Here is a 17,267-nt window from a genome sequence, read left to right as displayed (position 1 = left end):
TGCTTAGTTAGTCTCCAAATAAACTTGAAAGCAGCTTAATATTTTGTTTTTGTAAGTGAATGCAGGAAGTAGACAGAAAAAGTTTGAGGAAATTGTTGAAGGTTAACAGTCTACACAGAAACTAGGCTCTTGGATATCACCCAGACGGTGTCTAGCCATTTAAGGCTATGACACTCTCCATGCTTAAGCGAAAGACACTGAAGCTCAGGCCTTTAATAACAGACATGCTTGCCAAGTGACACTATTAAAGACACTGTGAAGATTGCAGTGTGAAAAACCATTAGGCAACCAGCACCTTTGGAACTCATACTGATGATGCAAACTTCTGTAAGTCTTAGACTACTTATCAGGCTTTTGAACCAGAATAGAACAGTGCCCCTGAAACAAGAGACAAAACTTTTCAGCTTCCAGTAATCTCCACATTGAGCAATGATAAAGCTCTGGTCTCAAATTAAGCTATAGCCTTGATTCCCAACTTGGAAGGGTTAGCCTGTTCTGCTCTCTTCTGGATGTCTCTGTAATAAAAGTTTGGGATTGTTTACAGTGAAAGTTAAGGTTTAGATGTCAATGTCGCTATTTTAATGTAAAGAAAAGGAGCCATTATTTTTAAGCTCAACCAGCTCTTTTTACTACAGTGGGTACGGAAAGTATTCAGACCCCCTTACATTTTTCACTCTGTTATATTGCAGCCATTTGCTAAAATCATTTAAGTTCATTTTTTTTTCCTCATTATTGTACACACAGCACCCCATATTGACAGAAAAAAACAGAATTGTTGACATTCAGAAAAACTGAAATATCACATGGTCCTAAGTATTCAGACCCTTTGCTCAGTATTTAGTAGAAGCACCCTTTTGATCTAATACAGCCATGAGTCTTTTTGGGAAAGATGCAACAAGTTTTTCACACCTGGATTTGGGTATCCTCTGCCATTCCTCCTTGCAGATCCTCTCCAGTTCTGTCAGGTTGGATGGTAAACGTTGGTGGACAGCCATTTTCAGGTCTCTCCAGAGATGCTCAATTGGGTTTAAGTCAGGGCTCTGGCTGGGCCATTCAAGAACAGTCACGGAGTTGTTGTGAAGCCACTCCTTCGTTATTTTAGCTGTGTGCTTAGGGTCATTGTCTTGTTGGAAGGTGGACCTTCAGCCCAGTCTGAGGTCCAGAGCACTCTGGAGAAGGTTTTCGTCCAGGATATCCCTGTACTTGGCCGCATTCATCTTTCCCTCGATTGCAACCAGTCGTCCTGTCCCTGCAGCTGAAAAACACCCCCACAGCATGATGCTGCCACCACCATGCTTCACTGTTGAGACTGTATTGGACAGGTGATGAGCAGTGCCTGGTTTTCTCCACACATACCGCTTAGAATTAAGGCCAAAAAGTTCTAACTTGGTCTCATCAGACCAGAGAATCTTATTTATCACCATCTTGGAGTCCTTCAGGTGTGCTTTCATGTGTCTTGCACTGAGGAGAGGCTTCCGTCGGGCCACTCTGCCATAAAGCCCCGACTGGTGGATGGCTGCAGTGATGGTTGACTTACTACAACTTTCTCCCATCTCCCGACTGCATCTCTGGAGCTCAGCCACAGTGATCTTTGGGTTCTTCTTTACCTCTCTCACCAAGGCTCTTCTCCCCCGATAGCTCAGTTTGGCCGGACGGCCAGCTCTAGGAAGGGTTCTGGTCGTCCCAAACGTCTTCCATTTAAGGATTATGGAGGCCACTGTGCTCTTAGGAACCTTAAGTGCAGCAGAATTTTTTTTTGTAACCTTGGCCAGATCTATGCCTTGCCACAATTCTGTCTCTGAGCTCTTCAGGCAGTTCCTTTGACCTCATGATTCTCATTTGCTCTGACATGCACTGTGAGCTGTAAGGTCTTATACAGACAGGTGTGTGGCTTTCCTAATCAAGTCCAGTCAGTATAATCAAACACAGCTGGACTCAAATGAATGTGTAGAACCATCTCAAGGATGATCAGAAGAAATGGACAGCACCTGAGTTAAATATATGAGTGTCACAGCAAAGGGTCTGAATACTTAGGACCATGTAATATTTCAGTTTTTCTTTTTTAATAAATGTGCAAAAATGTCAACAATTCTGTGTTTTTCTGTTAATATGGGGTGCTGTGTGTACAAAAAAACAAAACAAAAAAAAAACACCTTAAATGATTTTAGCAAATGGCTGCAATATAACAAAGAGTGAAACATTTAAGGGGGTCTGAATACTTTCCGTACCCACTGTATGTTATAATAATCAGAATGTATATGGTGCAAAATACAGCCTGAAAAACTTGCGCTTAACCTTTAGAAACCTGAATATTTCTGAATATATCTGAATAAGAAGTCAAACTGAATAGGAGTTTTATTTTATTTTAATAAGGAATTGATTTATTGCTTTGTAATGTTATAGTGATAAACATTAAATAAACATTCAAATGATATAGACAATATATTTTAAAGGTAACAGGTCAAATGTTTGTTTGGAATTACTGATAACTAATATTTTCTATAAAATAAATATTTTGTAATGGGTGAGCTTGACATTCATACATAGCAATAAAATGTCAACACAGCAATATTAGTAACATTTGAGAAAATAGAATGAGATTATTTACTGGGAAATGTCCTGCAATCAAGAATTTTAAGAAATGATCTTTTTGTGTGTGTGTGTGTGTGTGTGTGTGTAAACAAAAAAGATGCATCAATAGGGCTGCACTCAGAAAGTTTGGTCATTAAATGACGTTTTTTTATTTCGAATATAAATTCAAAAGTTTAAAAATTGTACATGTTGACAATGTGATTGAAAATAATGACATTGTTGAATGATTTTTATTATTGGTTGCAGTCAAAAAAGGACAAGACCTCTGAGATGAGACAGGCCAAAAGGAGTATACAGATGGACGGTTTATGTAAAAAACAAACAAACAAACATTGGATTTGTGCCAAATATGCCTGTTAAAAAGTCATGTTTGTGGAAAGTGCCATTCAATTTCGGTGCACTCACATGGCTAGTCTGTTTGACTGCCTCCTACACTGGCTAATGTAAGCTGTTTATTCCGATTTGCTCATTGTTTACTTTGAGAAAGTTGTGTTTTCATGGTCAGATGATCTCATAAAGTCGTGGGTGTGCGTCAAAAGGATCAAGTTCGCATAACCATTTCTGTTCATCTAAAGAGCTTCACAAGTGATCTCAACATGCACTGTAATTTCCATAAAAAATATATCTCTGTAGGCTTCAAGTGGCAAGGGATGTTAAAGGAAGCACTTTACAGTGTGCATGCACTCAGGAATAGTTTTCATTTCATTGTTAAGTCGGATTGACTTTGCGAGACTCTTATTTGTGACGGTCATTTTGCATGTGCTCAACGGTGTAGAGTGGAGCTGAAAAATATTGATTTAATAACTTGTGGGGCTGTAGAGACAGTTGCCTTGGCTGTGCAAGCACTGAGAGATGACAATTTTATGCATCATCAAAGGTAATGAAGGATCTGGATCCTTCCTTCAGGGAAGAGACTTTTGATTAAGGCCATAATTCCAGATGATCCTTTTGAACTGGATAAACACGAGGGAAAGCTGAAGAGACTATATTTTTTGAAAACGCTTTAAGGAGAGGAAAATGAGGTCATTAGAGAGAGAAAAGTCATAAACGGCGCCCTGAGAGTCATATGGAGGACATTTCGGCAGTTGCAGAGGTCAGTCCTCTAAGCGCTCATTAAGCATGTTAACTGTAATTTATGAGTTGTGGGGTAGCACAGTATTCTCAAATGTTTTATCAGCAAACATATTATTGTATTAATAATATTACAGTTTTCAAGTTGGAAACTGATCCTCAGCATTGGTCTTGTTTGTAGCATAAATGTCTTGTTGGAGTCTTGAGGCAATAATATACGACTGACGAGATATGAAAAACAGGAAACGTGCTTCTCAAACCTCTGAATGCAGAAGTTTTAAGGCGTGCACCGTTCGATTATTGGCCCAAGTGGTGTTCAAATATAACTTCAAGCTCATTTTTATTGGTTTATCGGCTATTTTTTTTAACTAACATTAACAAAGATTAACTAATACAGTAACACATGTATTGCTCATTGTTAGTTCATGTTAGTTAATACATTAACTAATGTTAACTAATGAACCTTATTGTAAAGTGTTACCGCTTTATCCGTATTTTTCCTGGTTCCCAGACATCCTGGTTCTGGATGGATATGGATTGATTGATGGATTGATGGGTTGGTTGGTTGGTTGATTGATTGATTGATTGATTGATTGATGGATTGATGGGTTGGTTGGTTGTTTGGTTGGTTGGTTGATTGATTGATTGATTGATTGATTGATTGATTGATTGATTGATGAATTGATGGATTAAATAAAATTATTAATTTAATAAACCATTTATTTAATCAATTAATCGATTGAGGGGTTACAACACATTGTGCATTGCAATTCTGCATTTAGAAAAAGTCTTTGTCAAAATGAGCTATGGTCATTTAGCACAGACCATTCATTCACTTAACAGTTGTACAGACTGCCATTGACCGGAGCAGCACAAATTCCAACACATCCGTTGTCCAATCAACCCCTGGTCACATGGGACAATAGAGGGAGACTGAGCAGTAAATCTGAGTTGCAGCTGGTTTAATGAGCCTTGGCCGGCAATGAGAAGCCAGATTATATATGGTTATGAGGGTGTGTGAACGCCTACCTCATGCCCACCTAACCTTTGAGCCCAATTTATAGAGAGGTCCACGCGTAAATCTGTTACTCTAATCAGCTATTTGCATTTTTTATGGTAAATTGCTGACAGATGCGGTCGATTGTTCAATGTTTGGTTTAATACAGGGCAGCCAGTTGTAAGAAGTTAGGATGATCATCCTGATACCCCAGAACTTAGCTCAACTTCTTCCTGACTGTTCTTCTGTATTTTTCCCAGAGAAGTCAGCTGACTTCTGTTGTTTATGTTTGTTTATGTTAGTCTTTCTTAAAGTAATAGTCCATTAACAAGTTTTCCCAAATCTGTACGAGTTTCTTACTTCTGTTGAACACAAAATAAGATATTTGGAAGAATGTTGGTAACCAGACATTTGACGGTAGCCACTGACTTCCATAGTGGGGGAAAAAATACTATGGAAGTCAATAGGTGCTATCAACTGTCTGGTTAACAACATTCTTCAAAATATCTTCTTTTGTGTTCAACAGAAGAAAGAAACTCATACAGGTTTAGAACAACATGAGGGTGACATACTTTAATTTTTTTCGGTGACCTAAACCTTTTATAATCTGCTGTACATATAAGATGCTATAACATATGTTTTAATACTTTGAAACATTTGCGTATTAGGTAAAGCCTATGAAATGGAGACCTGCAAAGTTTCTGAAAAACAAGTTAATGGAATTTATAGTCTTTCTGATGCCCTGCAGTTATTCCAGCAAAGCCACTTGTGAAAAACATTAACAGACTCAAAAGAATTCCGGTCTGAAAATGATATAGTAAAACCAAATGTGGGCGTAAAAAAAAGAAGGTGTTGTGATTTGCTGGGGAAGCTCATTACTTCTTCAGAGAAAAGAAAGATTCATTGTGACAATATCATAATTGAGAATTTATTTCCTGTAATTGTGACTTCCTATCTTTATATCTACAACTTTCTTGTTGTATTTTATATCTTGAAATCTGAGTTAAAATTTTTACTTGACACTTTATCTAATACATTGATGTATTGATGGATACAGGCTTCCATAAGATGAAAACAGTTTTATTCTGCATGGTGGCTGCCATTTTGAGAACATCCCTCCCAATTGATGCATAGTTTTGGTGGCAGAATAAATGAATGATATGTGACAAATATGTCATTGAATAATATTTCTACAGTGGTAATGGTAACCAAAATGTTGCACTTGTGTGATGCTGCTTCCACTCCAAAATCACTTGTCACTTCTGGTTAGGGCACAGTATCAAAAACAAATTTGATCCCAGAATAGTGCAAATTATGCTTTAGAAGGGTCTGTAAAAAGAATCTTTTTTGTTTGTTTTTAACAGTCATGACATTTTAAAATCAGGAATTCAGAAGAACAATGATTTCCCATATGCAATGCTTCAAAACCAAACAATTCCTCAAAACGACTTGCAAAATATTCATGGCTGTGGTAAAAAGAAGAACTTCTTTTTTTTTCAGAGATTCTGTTATTGTAACTTAGGAAAATGTGGAATCTGACCCCATTTCCTTCTTTTTTTTTCCAGCTGTGTATGTCCCCCCCCCCCCCCCCCAATCTTCTTTCTTTTCCTTTTTTTTCCAAGATTGCAACATCTGGTGAGGCTTTCTCACAGTAATCTCTGGAGCTAACAGGTCTGCTCTGCATCATAATGGAGCTCAGAACTCTTTATACACAGTTCCTCTATCGTTCACACATGCAAACAACTGCTCTGACAGGCACACAAAAAACACGTGGCTCCGGTTCCTGCGATGAGGTAATGCCTCTTGGCAAGGGTGAAACAAGAGCTGACCGCACTGAATGGCGAGGACAATCTGTTCAGTGTAAACCTCAGGTAAAAAATAAGTGAAGCAATACAATAGAAAAGAAGGAAAATCAATTATCATTGTTTTTGCCGCGCAGGAACTTGTATTCCGACTTTGACGTAACCCAGATACCGCAATACCTCACACATCAGCCCACATCGATAAAAGCCCCAATCTTTCCCGGCCAGATGTTTACTCCAGATGCCAGACCATCATTTTTGCAAGTGCCGCATTGTATTTTACTTGGCCGGGATTTCGGTCGAAGTGCCACGACAAACGCAAGTCCCTGGCGCCGTGCCGCATTTAATTGGGGTGCGTTAGTGTTTGGCAACAATCTGTTTTAATTGGCTTTCAGAAAGCTTTTCTCCCGCTAATGTCGTTTTTCGGAGTTCTCGCACGTTTATGAGCCGCATCTGGCCAACACGGATCCTTGGATGCACATCATGATCTACGCGCGTACGACCGTGCGTGTTTACACTGAGTTATGACAAGCTGGGTCAGGGCGTAAATATTAGGACAGGCTTGTAACGTATGACGGACAGAAATCCCCACCCTTGAGCGAGAGGAGGCCCCACGAGAAAGACTTAGAGATAGAAAAACTATCAAGGAAGATTTAGCCCTCTTATCGACCAAAGGCCATTTCCTGCGGTGCCTTTCATGCTCTTGGGTGCCAGAGATGTGGATATCCGAGCAATTAACTGGCTCGTGTTAACATGTCAGGGTTGTTTTTTTCAATCAGAAATGTTTCAAACCATTTTAGACATTTGGAAAGCCATCATCACTGAAGTGGATGATACAGATGATGACTCAGGTGAAGTGTATCAAACTCTACCTGAAGGCACAGTTTCATATAACAACCTTTTAAAATACATATTTAGCTGCAGTTCACATATAAACCCTGAAACCGGAGAATTCCCAATGCGCACTCCTGGTATGCTTAAACAAACGTTTAGCTTGTCATTACACCTCGGTTATGCAAAGTTCACTGAGAAAATCATACCGCAAGAACGTCAATGGACCACCAAGGCGGTCTGTCGACCACAACAGAGAAACCCACAATCTCTTTACCTGAGAGACGCTTCTCACGTGCGCTCTTCCAAAATGTATCCCAAGCCTTGTTAGTGGAATCCTTCACGTGCTCGCTAAAAGACCTCCTGAGTGGAGTTTTCACCGTGTGTGCCATATCCATACGCTTTCCCAAGCTGTCCAGTCGCTTTTCACTCCATCTGAGCGCCGTGAATCCTCTGAGTCCAGCTGGGAGCCCAGAGAGAAGGAGGTTTCTTCTTGCTAGCTTGACACTTGATGCAAAAAGTCTGCATGTAGTTTGCAGACACCCTCTATGAGATTGTGTAAGAGAGAGAGAGAGAGAGAGAGAAAGAAAGTGGGAGAGTGAAAAGGAAGGGGGAGAAAACTTTTTTTTCCTCCTAAGTTAGGGGTCAGAGGAGCCTGAAAAGGAAATAGCATCCACTTCGGGTTAAGTGTCACCACCCCTCCTCATCTCTAAGATAAAGTCAGTCGTGCATCTGGATGGTCACCAGTCACACACAATCATTTCTAAGAAGGACGCTTAGATAATTATTGCATTTGGATGTCTCTTTTGATGAAGGGTGGGGAACTATGCAAGGACTGTCCCCTTTTTTCTTTATCTTTGCTTTGTCTCCAGCCGTTTTGGCTTTACCGTGACTTCCCGTTTCACAGGAGAACTTCTCTGTTTTCTATATTTCATGCTGTCAGCCCTTTTGAGGTTGACTCTTTGATTCCAAACAAACAATCTGGTTCTGAATAAACAGATCTGTCCAATCTGTCGTGATTGCTTATTGGCTTTTCACAGTGTCCTCTTATTGTTCACAGTGTCCTCGTATACACAGTTCTCAATGTGCTTACAAAGGATACAGGATGATTTATTATTACACAAAAATGTTGAAAGAGTGAATTTTCTTGTAGTGCTGATCAGTGGATTCATTCTAATGTCGTCTTCCAAATTGGGGAACTCTAAATCATAATGGGTTCTAGCTTACACAGTGTAATTTTCTCAATTCATATTTTTGTCTTGTTGTACACCACAAATATTTAATTATCCATAAATTAAGATTTTGTTTTTGTGAGCAAAATTCCATAAGGTAGTTTTCTTTCTTGTTTTAAGCATAAGTCTGACTTAAATATAGAGATATTTGTTTAAAAAATTAAAAAATGCCTAATGCAGTAAGACAAATAAAGATTTTAAAGATGTATTTAGATTATCTGAAAACAATCTTAATATGTATTTAATTTTGCTTCCCATTAAAAATGTTTTGAGTAATACTGATTAAGAAAGTGATTTACTGCAGTGATTCAATTCCGATCGCATTACTTGAAGATACTTCTTGATGCTTTTTGCTCTATAAAAGTTGCAAACATTAACAAACATCCACTGTGTGCTTAATTTCTTTTTAAAAACGTTAACATTTAAAGTTACATTTACATAACTGAGCAAATGAATGTGTATACACTGCCTGGCCAAAAAAAAGTCGCTGTTTGGATTTAAATTGGCAAATTTTGTGATGTTATTTTCATCAAGAGATGCATAAATGTTTGGTCAAGATCTTGTATTGACAACGCAAGAGTCGAGCACTCTGTAAAGTCTACTCAAACACATCCCAAACACTTTCAATTAATTTAAGGTCTGGACTCAGAGGTGCCGATTCATGTGTGAGAATGATCCTCCCAATCAATTGAATCTTGACATTGTCATCCTGGAATATGGCCATGATACGTCTTCCTACATGATTGTTTAAGAAATGAAAAGCTACACACTCCATCAATTAGGGTTAGAAGAACTGCTGCCAGACATAAAATGCTAGAAACATAATAATCACTGCAATAATTATCCAATCATATACTCTTCAGCTAGCCTGGCTAACGTCAGACTTGGTCTGGGAACCATGTGTTCATTTTCTCGTATTTGAGGCGTGGTTTACGAATGCCCAGAGCCGTTTATTGGGCTCTATGAATGTCTATCAAATGCGCCTGTACGTAGCTCATAACCAATCGCTTCAATTATACCAGATGACGTATGTAGAGTGACAGAAATTCAACGAGGAAAAAGACGATGGGTCAAAGATTTATTTGTGCACGATGGCGTTTAGCGAATATTACCGTTTGTGCAAGATAAACATGAGGGTAGAAGGTAACGTCGAGTCTGATGCCATGTTGGATTCATAGATATAAACAAACTGCTTCGGTGTCGTCATCGTCTTGCTGCTCCCTCCCCGTTCTGTGATTGGTTCCCTTTTTCAGGGGAAAATCTGGTCCATGGTGTCCAGACTGCCTAGCATCGTGAATAAAATCGCGCTGCGAGCAAGGCAGTATGGGGAAACCCAGGCTACTCTTCAGCATTTGCCTATTTGAAACCAAACAGCGACCTTTTTTGGGCTGGGCAGTGTATATTTATATATCACTTCTTTTTTTCTCTTTTATTGTTATTATTTGTAATTGTTTAATGTCAGTATTATGTTTTTATTTTTTGGGAAAAATTTACAGCCATGCATAGGCCTATACAAAGTTTTGTCATGAAACTCATTCACATGTAAGATTCCATTATGTGAAATCTATGTTGTGGAAGGTAATTTTACTTAAATAAGATAACAATAATAATAAATAATAATGGCATTATTAAAATGAATAATCACCATTCAAAACAAACCATTCAAAACTCCACAGGGAACCCATTGTTCAAAATGACAGGTTTTAGGTCTGCAGCTCTACTACAGTACTTCCTGTTGCCAGAGCAAACAGCACATGAACACATAAACTGACCCGGGCAGATTCTTCCTGCCCTAGAGAATATGTTGAGAGCTTCTGGCAGTCCGGATCATGGCATGCTACTGGCACAGATGCTCTGCAGCCATATGTCAGACATAATTCAATTCTGTGTTAACATACCAAATACCCAGCATGAGCAACAGCTTCTGCCATCTTTGTTTATTTTTTGCTGTCGTTTCCTACCCATCTGCCTTTTTAAACTTTTTTACCATAGCTTAAAAATGCACGGCCTTGTAGTGAAAATAATCAGTGGGACTTGTCAGATGGCTAAAAAGACATCCTGCCTCCCTCCTTTGAACTCTCCCCCACAAGTGGAACGGCAGAGCACTATTACTGTTTGCAGAAACTTTGGACAGATTGCAAATGGTGGAGCTTGTTGAAACTTCAAATGCGCATTCATCTCAACAGTGAAATATAATTAGCAATGCCTTATCGTCAGCTTTGTTCCTCACGACTAAACATGGAGTTCTGCATGACTGTTTTCAGGAACAGTAGTTCATGATTCTTTTTACAGAGGGAACTGTCAGGTTTCTTTCTATGGAAGAATCATGAACTGGCGTTGTTGATTGACTCGCAAAAGTCCAAATCCACTGAATATTTAGGTTTTTTTATTCCTTAAAATGTTTGTTTGTTAGGTGAATTTTGTTGGTTTCGATATCACATCAAAGGTAGAAAAAGATGTTTCTTGGATTAATTTTTATCTCAAAAATTCGTATACTATATGTATACATACATGTGAGTTGACAATATTTTAATGTATATTATTTATATACATAATATAATGTTAGCTGATTAAACTCAAGCCATAAATATCCTTTATTTATTACACGTTTCAAATCGATACCACTACTGATACTGATACCTCTGTTAATGTTTTTTTTGTTTTTTTTTATTGTGAGAAAAAATGAGTAACTATTCAACATTATGACAGTTCCCAATAAATATGCATGAAATCTATCCGTGAAGTGCACTACATTGTTGACTGACATACAAAAATCCACTTGTGAATTTCTAGGATTATTACGGTCCTGTGGAATTCCATAGACGCCTGTAAAGGATTGCTTTACAGTCATCTGGTTCACATTAGCAACACAATTTTTGCCCACTATGAATCTGATTGGCAAGCGACAATGAAAATCCTTCATTGTATATTTTCTTTATGCGGTAAATCACTCTTTTGTGTTGTGCAGCGATTTGCTCAGGGGAAAGGTCACACTCACAGTACAGGTGTTATGGGGAAAAAACGCTCATTATTTTCACCCTGATATGGAACAGTGAAGTAACAGAGGCTAATATAATTAAGAGTGAACTTCTCTGACATACACTGCATTAATTATTTAGAGTCTTATGCTGTTATCTTTGCTCTGATTTATTCAAGCAGTATGTGTCTTAACATGCAAAACAGATGGCATGGTGGACCTTGGGGTTTGCGGTGGTGGTAATGATGTGGTAAAGGAAATCTATGCATTCATTAAAACCAAACTTCACTTGCCATGACTTGCATGAAATCAATTCAGCAAGACCACATGATCTTTCTCAACACCCATTGATTGGTTCTATATTCAAACCAGCTCTGAATTCCTGCAGTACTTGTGCAATCATTGGAAAAGATGGGATGATAAATGTGAATAATAGAAGTAACTTATGTACAGGTCTGGTGGAAAAAGTAACGATTTGATTGGTGGGTCCAGTGGGTCAACAGCAAATTGCGCAACGACTCACAGATCGTTCCCATTTGGGGAGCACTAGTCGCAAAGCAGAAGTTCTTCATTTGTGAGCTGCACATATGCCATACTAGTCATCGTGTCGGCACCCTAATATGCTCATGTGTGCGTATAAACAAACCCTACAGTACAGTATGTCTCACTTGACTCAGCTGCATTCCCTTAGGATTTAATTGTTCATCCTCGCTGGCATATCTTTTCCCAGCATGAAATCATTCTGGTCTCTCCCTCAGCTCTCTGTTCGCTCTGGAATAAAACATGATTAAAGGTGCAGTTTTCTCCATCCTACTCACATTTGTCTCTTTCACACCATAGTTTCACACCAAGTGAAAACACTTTGAGACTTTTAAATAGGACTTCAGTGATCACTTTGTGATCACTAGTTGTAGTAATAAATACACATTGTATAGTGATTACAAACCCCAGATGAACAGTGTTACGTGTTCATAACCCGCCCTGTCTCTTCCATGACGAAGTTTCAATACACTTCTTGTGTTCTGTTCCATGTACTAACCCAGAGAAATGTTTCTACACATGAAACATGAAGCTAATAAACACACAATTACGACAGCATGTGATTTGGGCTATTTTTATAAGAATAAAGGATGTTCACACAAAATATGCGAAGCAGGTGTAGCGATTAGCTTATTCTAAAATGCTACAAACAACATGTTTCTAGCCTGATCATATGACCAAAATCCACATTAGATCGCAATCGGAAGTTATTACAAACACTCGTTTGGGATTTACAGTGAGTTTTGAGTAGAAGCATAGTATATAAATTGTCATGCGTAGCTTGATGCTAATTGGAGTTGAGGGAATAGATCTGCTACGCTGCTGGTTATTGCTGCTGCTGCTACAGAGCATGTATGGGACCTGCTACTAGAATAGAATCGGAATAGAATCGGGCATTTATATAGCGCTTTCATATGTACTACTGTACACCCAAAGCGCTTTACAATCATGTCAGGGGATCTCTCCTCAACCACCACCAGTGTGCAGCATCCACTTGGATGATGCGACGGCAGCCACAGTACAACGGCGCCAGTGCGCTCACCACACACCGGATATAGGTGGAGAGAGGAGAGAGAGTGATAGAGCCAATTCAATGTAAGGGGATTATTAGGAGGCCATGATTGGTAAGGGCCAATGGTGTGTGGCCATGACACCGGGGTTACACCCCTACTCTTTACGAGAAATGCCATGGGATTTTTAATGACCACAGAGAGTCAGGACCTCGGTTTAACGTCTCATCCGAAGGACGGGCAAATACTAGCAATACATACACAACACACTGTTGTGAGCAAGTAAGACATGCTGCTTCTGTACAATATAGCGTCAATTAATTACCTATAGCAAATCTATACAGGTGGAGCTGGGGAAGGTGGAGGGTTTCTGAAAGAGTGCTGCAAATGCTAACCAAGTATTTGAAGGTTGAGCACTGAGCTCATTGGCTACTGATACAGCAGGAACCAATCAGCTGTGCCCTATAAAGAATGATGTGATTGCAAGCAGTTTGAGGTAAGGACCTCTAGAGTTTCATGACAGAACTTTGTATTTCATGATGTATGTTTTCAAAAGAATTCACATAAGGTCATAAGAAAATGCTTTGTTTTGTTTTCTAGAAAATATACAATAGATGGGTATAATGTATATTGGGATCAAAGGGATGTGGATTGGCAAGCCATGTAATGCCACAGCCTACATTTGACAACAGTGTTCTTGTCATCATTTCTTCTGACAAAATCAAAGTAGTGTCAATGTTTCCAGCCGCTTAATGTAAGCCTTTCTATATGCCAAGCTAGCTTGCTGCAATGGTGAATGATTGGATTGTTGGATTTTAAATCAGTAAGGGTTGAGACAACAAAAACGATGTTGTAACGAGCTATTTTGTTATTTTGTAACCTTGTTAGTACTTAGTTACACTATTGCATTACTGTAACACCTAACTAGTAACGCATTACCTTCCAACACTGATTACTTGTTCAGTTATACTTATTTCTTGTTGTGTTATACTAAAGGTTCAGGGTTTGGCTGATTGGCTTTGACAGTTAGCCAGCACCAGTTTACGGCATAGCTCACACCATTTATATCCCTTAAAATGTAAACAAGTAAAAACTGAGTTTTAAGCTTGAGTATTTGTAATTCGTTTACTTCACACCCCTGCAAGCGGGTCTGACACGTCTGGGGAGCGATTTCTCCTTGCAGAAGTCCTCCTTGTTAAAAACAGAAACTTTCAACCTCTCTATCGATGTCATTTAAACTCGTCCCTCTGTTAAATGTAAAAGTGCAAGGAAGAAAACAAATGCGGAGCAAAAGAAACAGCGGTCGACTCACACTGTCACAAACGTTAAAGCTGTAGTCGTCCGATTATTGATCTCATCTAATAGAAGCGCTAGAAAGTCGGAGCTTCTAGGTTGCGTCCTCCAAAACCGCTCAATTAATTCCCATCCCGGTGCACTGTTGAGTCAGGGGGTAGTATACGCTGCAAAACTGACAGAGTAGAGAATTTATTCACAGAGAAGCCTCTGGTCAAAGGTAGACGCTATTCTTTCCTGCTGTTGTGAGTCTGAAGAACTCCTCAAAGTAGTAAACTGCCTGGACTGGACTAAGGCTTGAAAGTACCAGTCAGAATCCGTCTTGTGTTTTGTTGAGGCATTGCTCTCTAGACACACAGATCAACCAGATTTGAGTGTCTTGTACAACGGGATAACATTCTTATTTCACAAGAGGCCACAAACAGACGGATATATACCAGTGCCTAGGATATTTTTGTTTTATTATTCATGAAGGTATATGTGTAAAGAAAAAAAAAGCCAGATGGGGACATAGACAATGATGCATTGATCAAATAATGACTCAAGTTACCTTGGGCATTCCTGTAACTCAAATAGTAGCATGTGCCACGAGTAACACCAAGGTCATGGCTTTGATTCCTAGGGAGTGCATGAACTGGTAAAATTGTATGCATACATGTATAATAAATGTACCTAAGGAAATATGATTCCCTTGTGAATGACTTTAGAACTTGGTTTGAAAACCCTTGGCCAGAGATACAGTACCTTAACTAAGACAATATAAGTCTCCACCTAATGCTAACAGTAAGTTTTCTAAGGTCAAATGAAACTTGAGCTCATCTAGTAATGCTATCAGGACCTGTTAACCAAAAGTCAAAGCGTTAAATGTAGCATGAAAGTGTAATAGAAGTTTCTCGGGTGCTTTGATTGAAAAAGTCCAATGTAATGACAAAGAACAAATTCTCTAACTTCAGTACAGCATATATTTAGAGATTTTATTAGAAAGCCCATTTGTGGCTTAATAGTTTACTGTAGCAGCCAAAATGAAGCGGAAAGGTTATTAGTTTTCTACTAACTTTTGAAGTTTTGGTGATAACTTCCGCTGAAAGGCTCTTACTTTTTCAATAATGACCCCAATTGACCTTTATGCATGTGATAATATAACGATCTCCATTAAATAGCAGTTAAGAGCAGATGTAATTTTAGAGGCCTGTGGTGGACTTCTCAAATGAGAAACCTTGTCTTGCTCTTGGATTTTTTAGTCCACTGGAAGTTCATAAAATTTGCTGAATTAGTCTTAACACTGTATAACATGCTTTTATCAATAACCCTAACTAGTGTAATATATTTGTATTTTTAATTAACTGAATTATTTGTTAAAACCATATAACATTATATAATTATATGTATGAATTTCTTTCTTCTGCTGAACACAAAAGATATTTTGAAGAATGTCTGTAGCTAAACTGTAGCTATATGGGGTGGTGGTGGCGCAATGGATAAGACACATGCCTTTGGTGTGAGAGACCCGGGTTCGAATCCACTGTGAGACACCAATGTGTCCCTGAGCAAGACACTTAACCCCTAGTTGCTCCAGAGGCGTGCGACCTCTGACATATATAGCAATTGTAAGTCGCTTTGGATAAAAGCGTCAGCTAAATGAATAAATGTAAATGTAAATGTAAATGTAAACAGTTGATGGAAGTCAATGGTGCAACTGTTTGGTTACGGACATTATTCAAAAATATCTTCTTTTGGTTTCAACAGAAGAAAGAAATTCATAAAGGTTTGGAACAACTTGAGGGTGAGTAAATAATAACAGAACTTTCATTTTTGTGTGAACTATTCTTTTAATACTATCTGTCAATTGGCTAATTATTAAGCTTCACTTTGAAACATTATAGGTGTCCCTGTTGGCCATTTTCATCTCATATTTCATAATATTGGGTTGGTTTCATTTTTAAACTTTTGATTATTTTTCTCATGCCAGTTTTTTTTTTTGAGGTGACACTGCTTCCTCGGAGAAAACAACCCTGCTGCAGACTGGACAAAATGAAATAACATTTCTTCACCCACGATTAATCTAGACAGTTCCTCAATACAAGTGAAATTTACTGTATCATCAAGTTTCTTAGAAATAGCCCTGTCAGCAATCATTATTAAATGATTTGTCCCTGAAAACAAGAAACGAAAAGCTTTTACTTCTTCTTTTGCTGTTTTGTGTTTTCTTCTCTTTGTAGAGTAAAACCAGGATGTGAATTTTGAAAATTGCTCATAGGAGAATTTCTAAATATTAAAATACATTTCCTTTGTTTCTTGATAACTGAGTGTCATCTTTTAAATGTAACTGTTGGCTATCAAATAAACACATTTGCTGCATAGTCAAATCACAAGTTTACTTCTTGAAATGAACTGAACCAAATATTCCATGCAAGCTTTCTGCACAAGGCCTCAAGAAACCCAGCCGTGTTAATATACAGTACAACAGCGTAATTTTGAAGGTGCTGTATCTAATTTTTTTTACTTTGCTAAAGCACAAAATATATCATAATATATTAGCAGAGATTTAAGAAACATGCTAAATTCAAATACCTGTTTCTCTGGTACAGCCAGTTATTCTACTTTGAAATGTGCGTTCTGTTTTGAATGTCTTTTTGGTGTTTTGGTCTCTGTGATCCCGCCAACTGCCATTTTACCCAGTAAAATTTCGACACCCTGGGTTGCCAGTGGAAAACACAACGTATTGCAGCCATGAAAGCCAACAAACAAATTTGGTCAGAGATCACAGATTCCAACCGACTTAAATGCTATGGCATTCTCCTAAAAGCTGTATGACAAGAGACATATTAAAATGCAGATAAATATTGGAGATGCGTTTACAGTGTAAGGCTCATCGCGACGCTTTCTATTTTCAATTGCGCTCATTCCTTTTTCATGACCTCA

General features: G+C 38.4%; 1 protein-coding gene across 1 annotated transcript in view; it reads right to left on the bottom strand.

The window, feature by feature from the left end:
- The window catches only part of LOC311276700 (rho GTPase-activating protein 7), a 52,645-nt gene extending 44,581 nt beyond the window's left edge, over window positions 1-8,064 (bottom strand). Inside the window, exon 1 of the mRNA XM_084386545.1 lies at window positions 7,571-8,064. Within this exon, the coding sequence (XP_084242671.1) occupies window positions 7,571-7,691 (121 nt within the window). The 5' untranslated portion in view covers window positions 7,692-8,064. The remainder of the gene's footprint in view (window positions 1-7,570) is intronic.
- Window positions 8,065-17,267: the final 9,203 nt, after the last annotated feature.

This window comes from Rutilus rutilus, assembly GCF_951802725.1.
Source record: "Rutilus rutilus genome assembly, chromosome: 18".
In the NCBI taxonomy this organism is placed as follows: domain Eukaryota; kingdom Metazoa; phylum Chordata; class Actinopteri; order Cypriniformes; family Leuciscidae; genus Rutilus; species Rutilus rutilus.
Note: the sequence above shows the minus strand (reverse complement) of the source record. Positions and strands in the feature narration are given on the sequence as shown.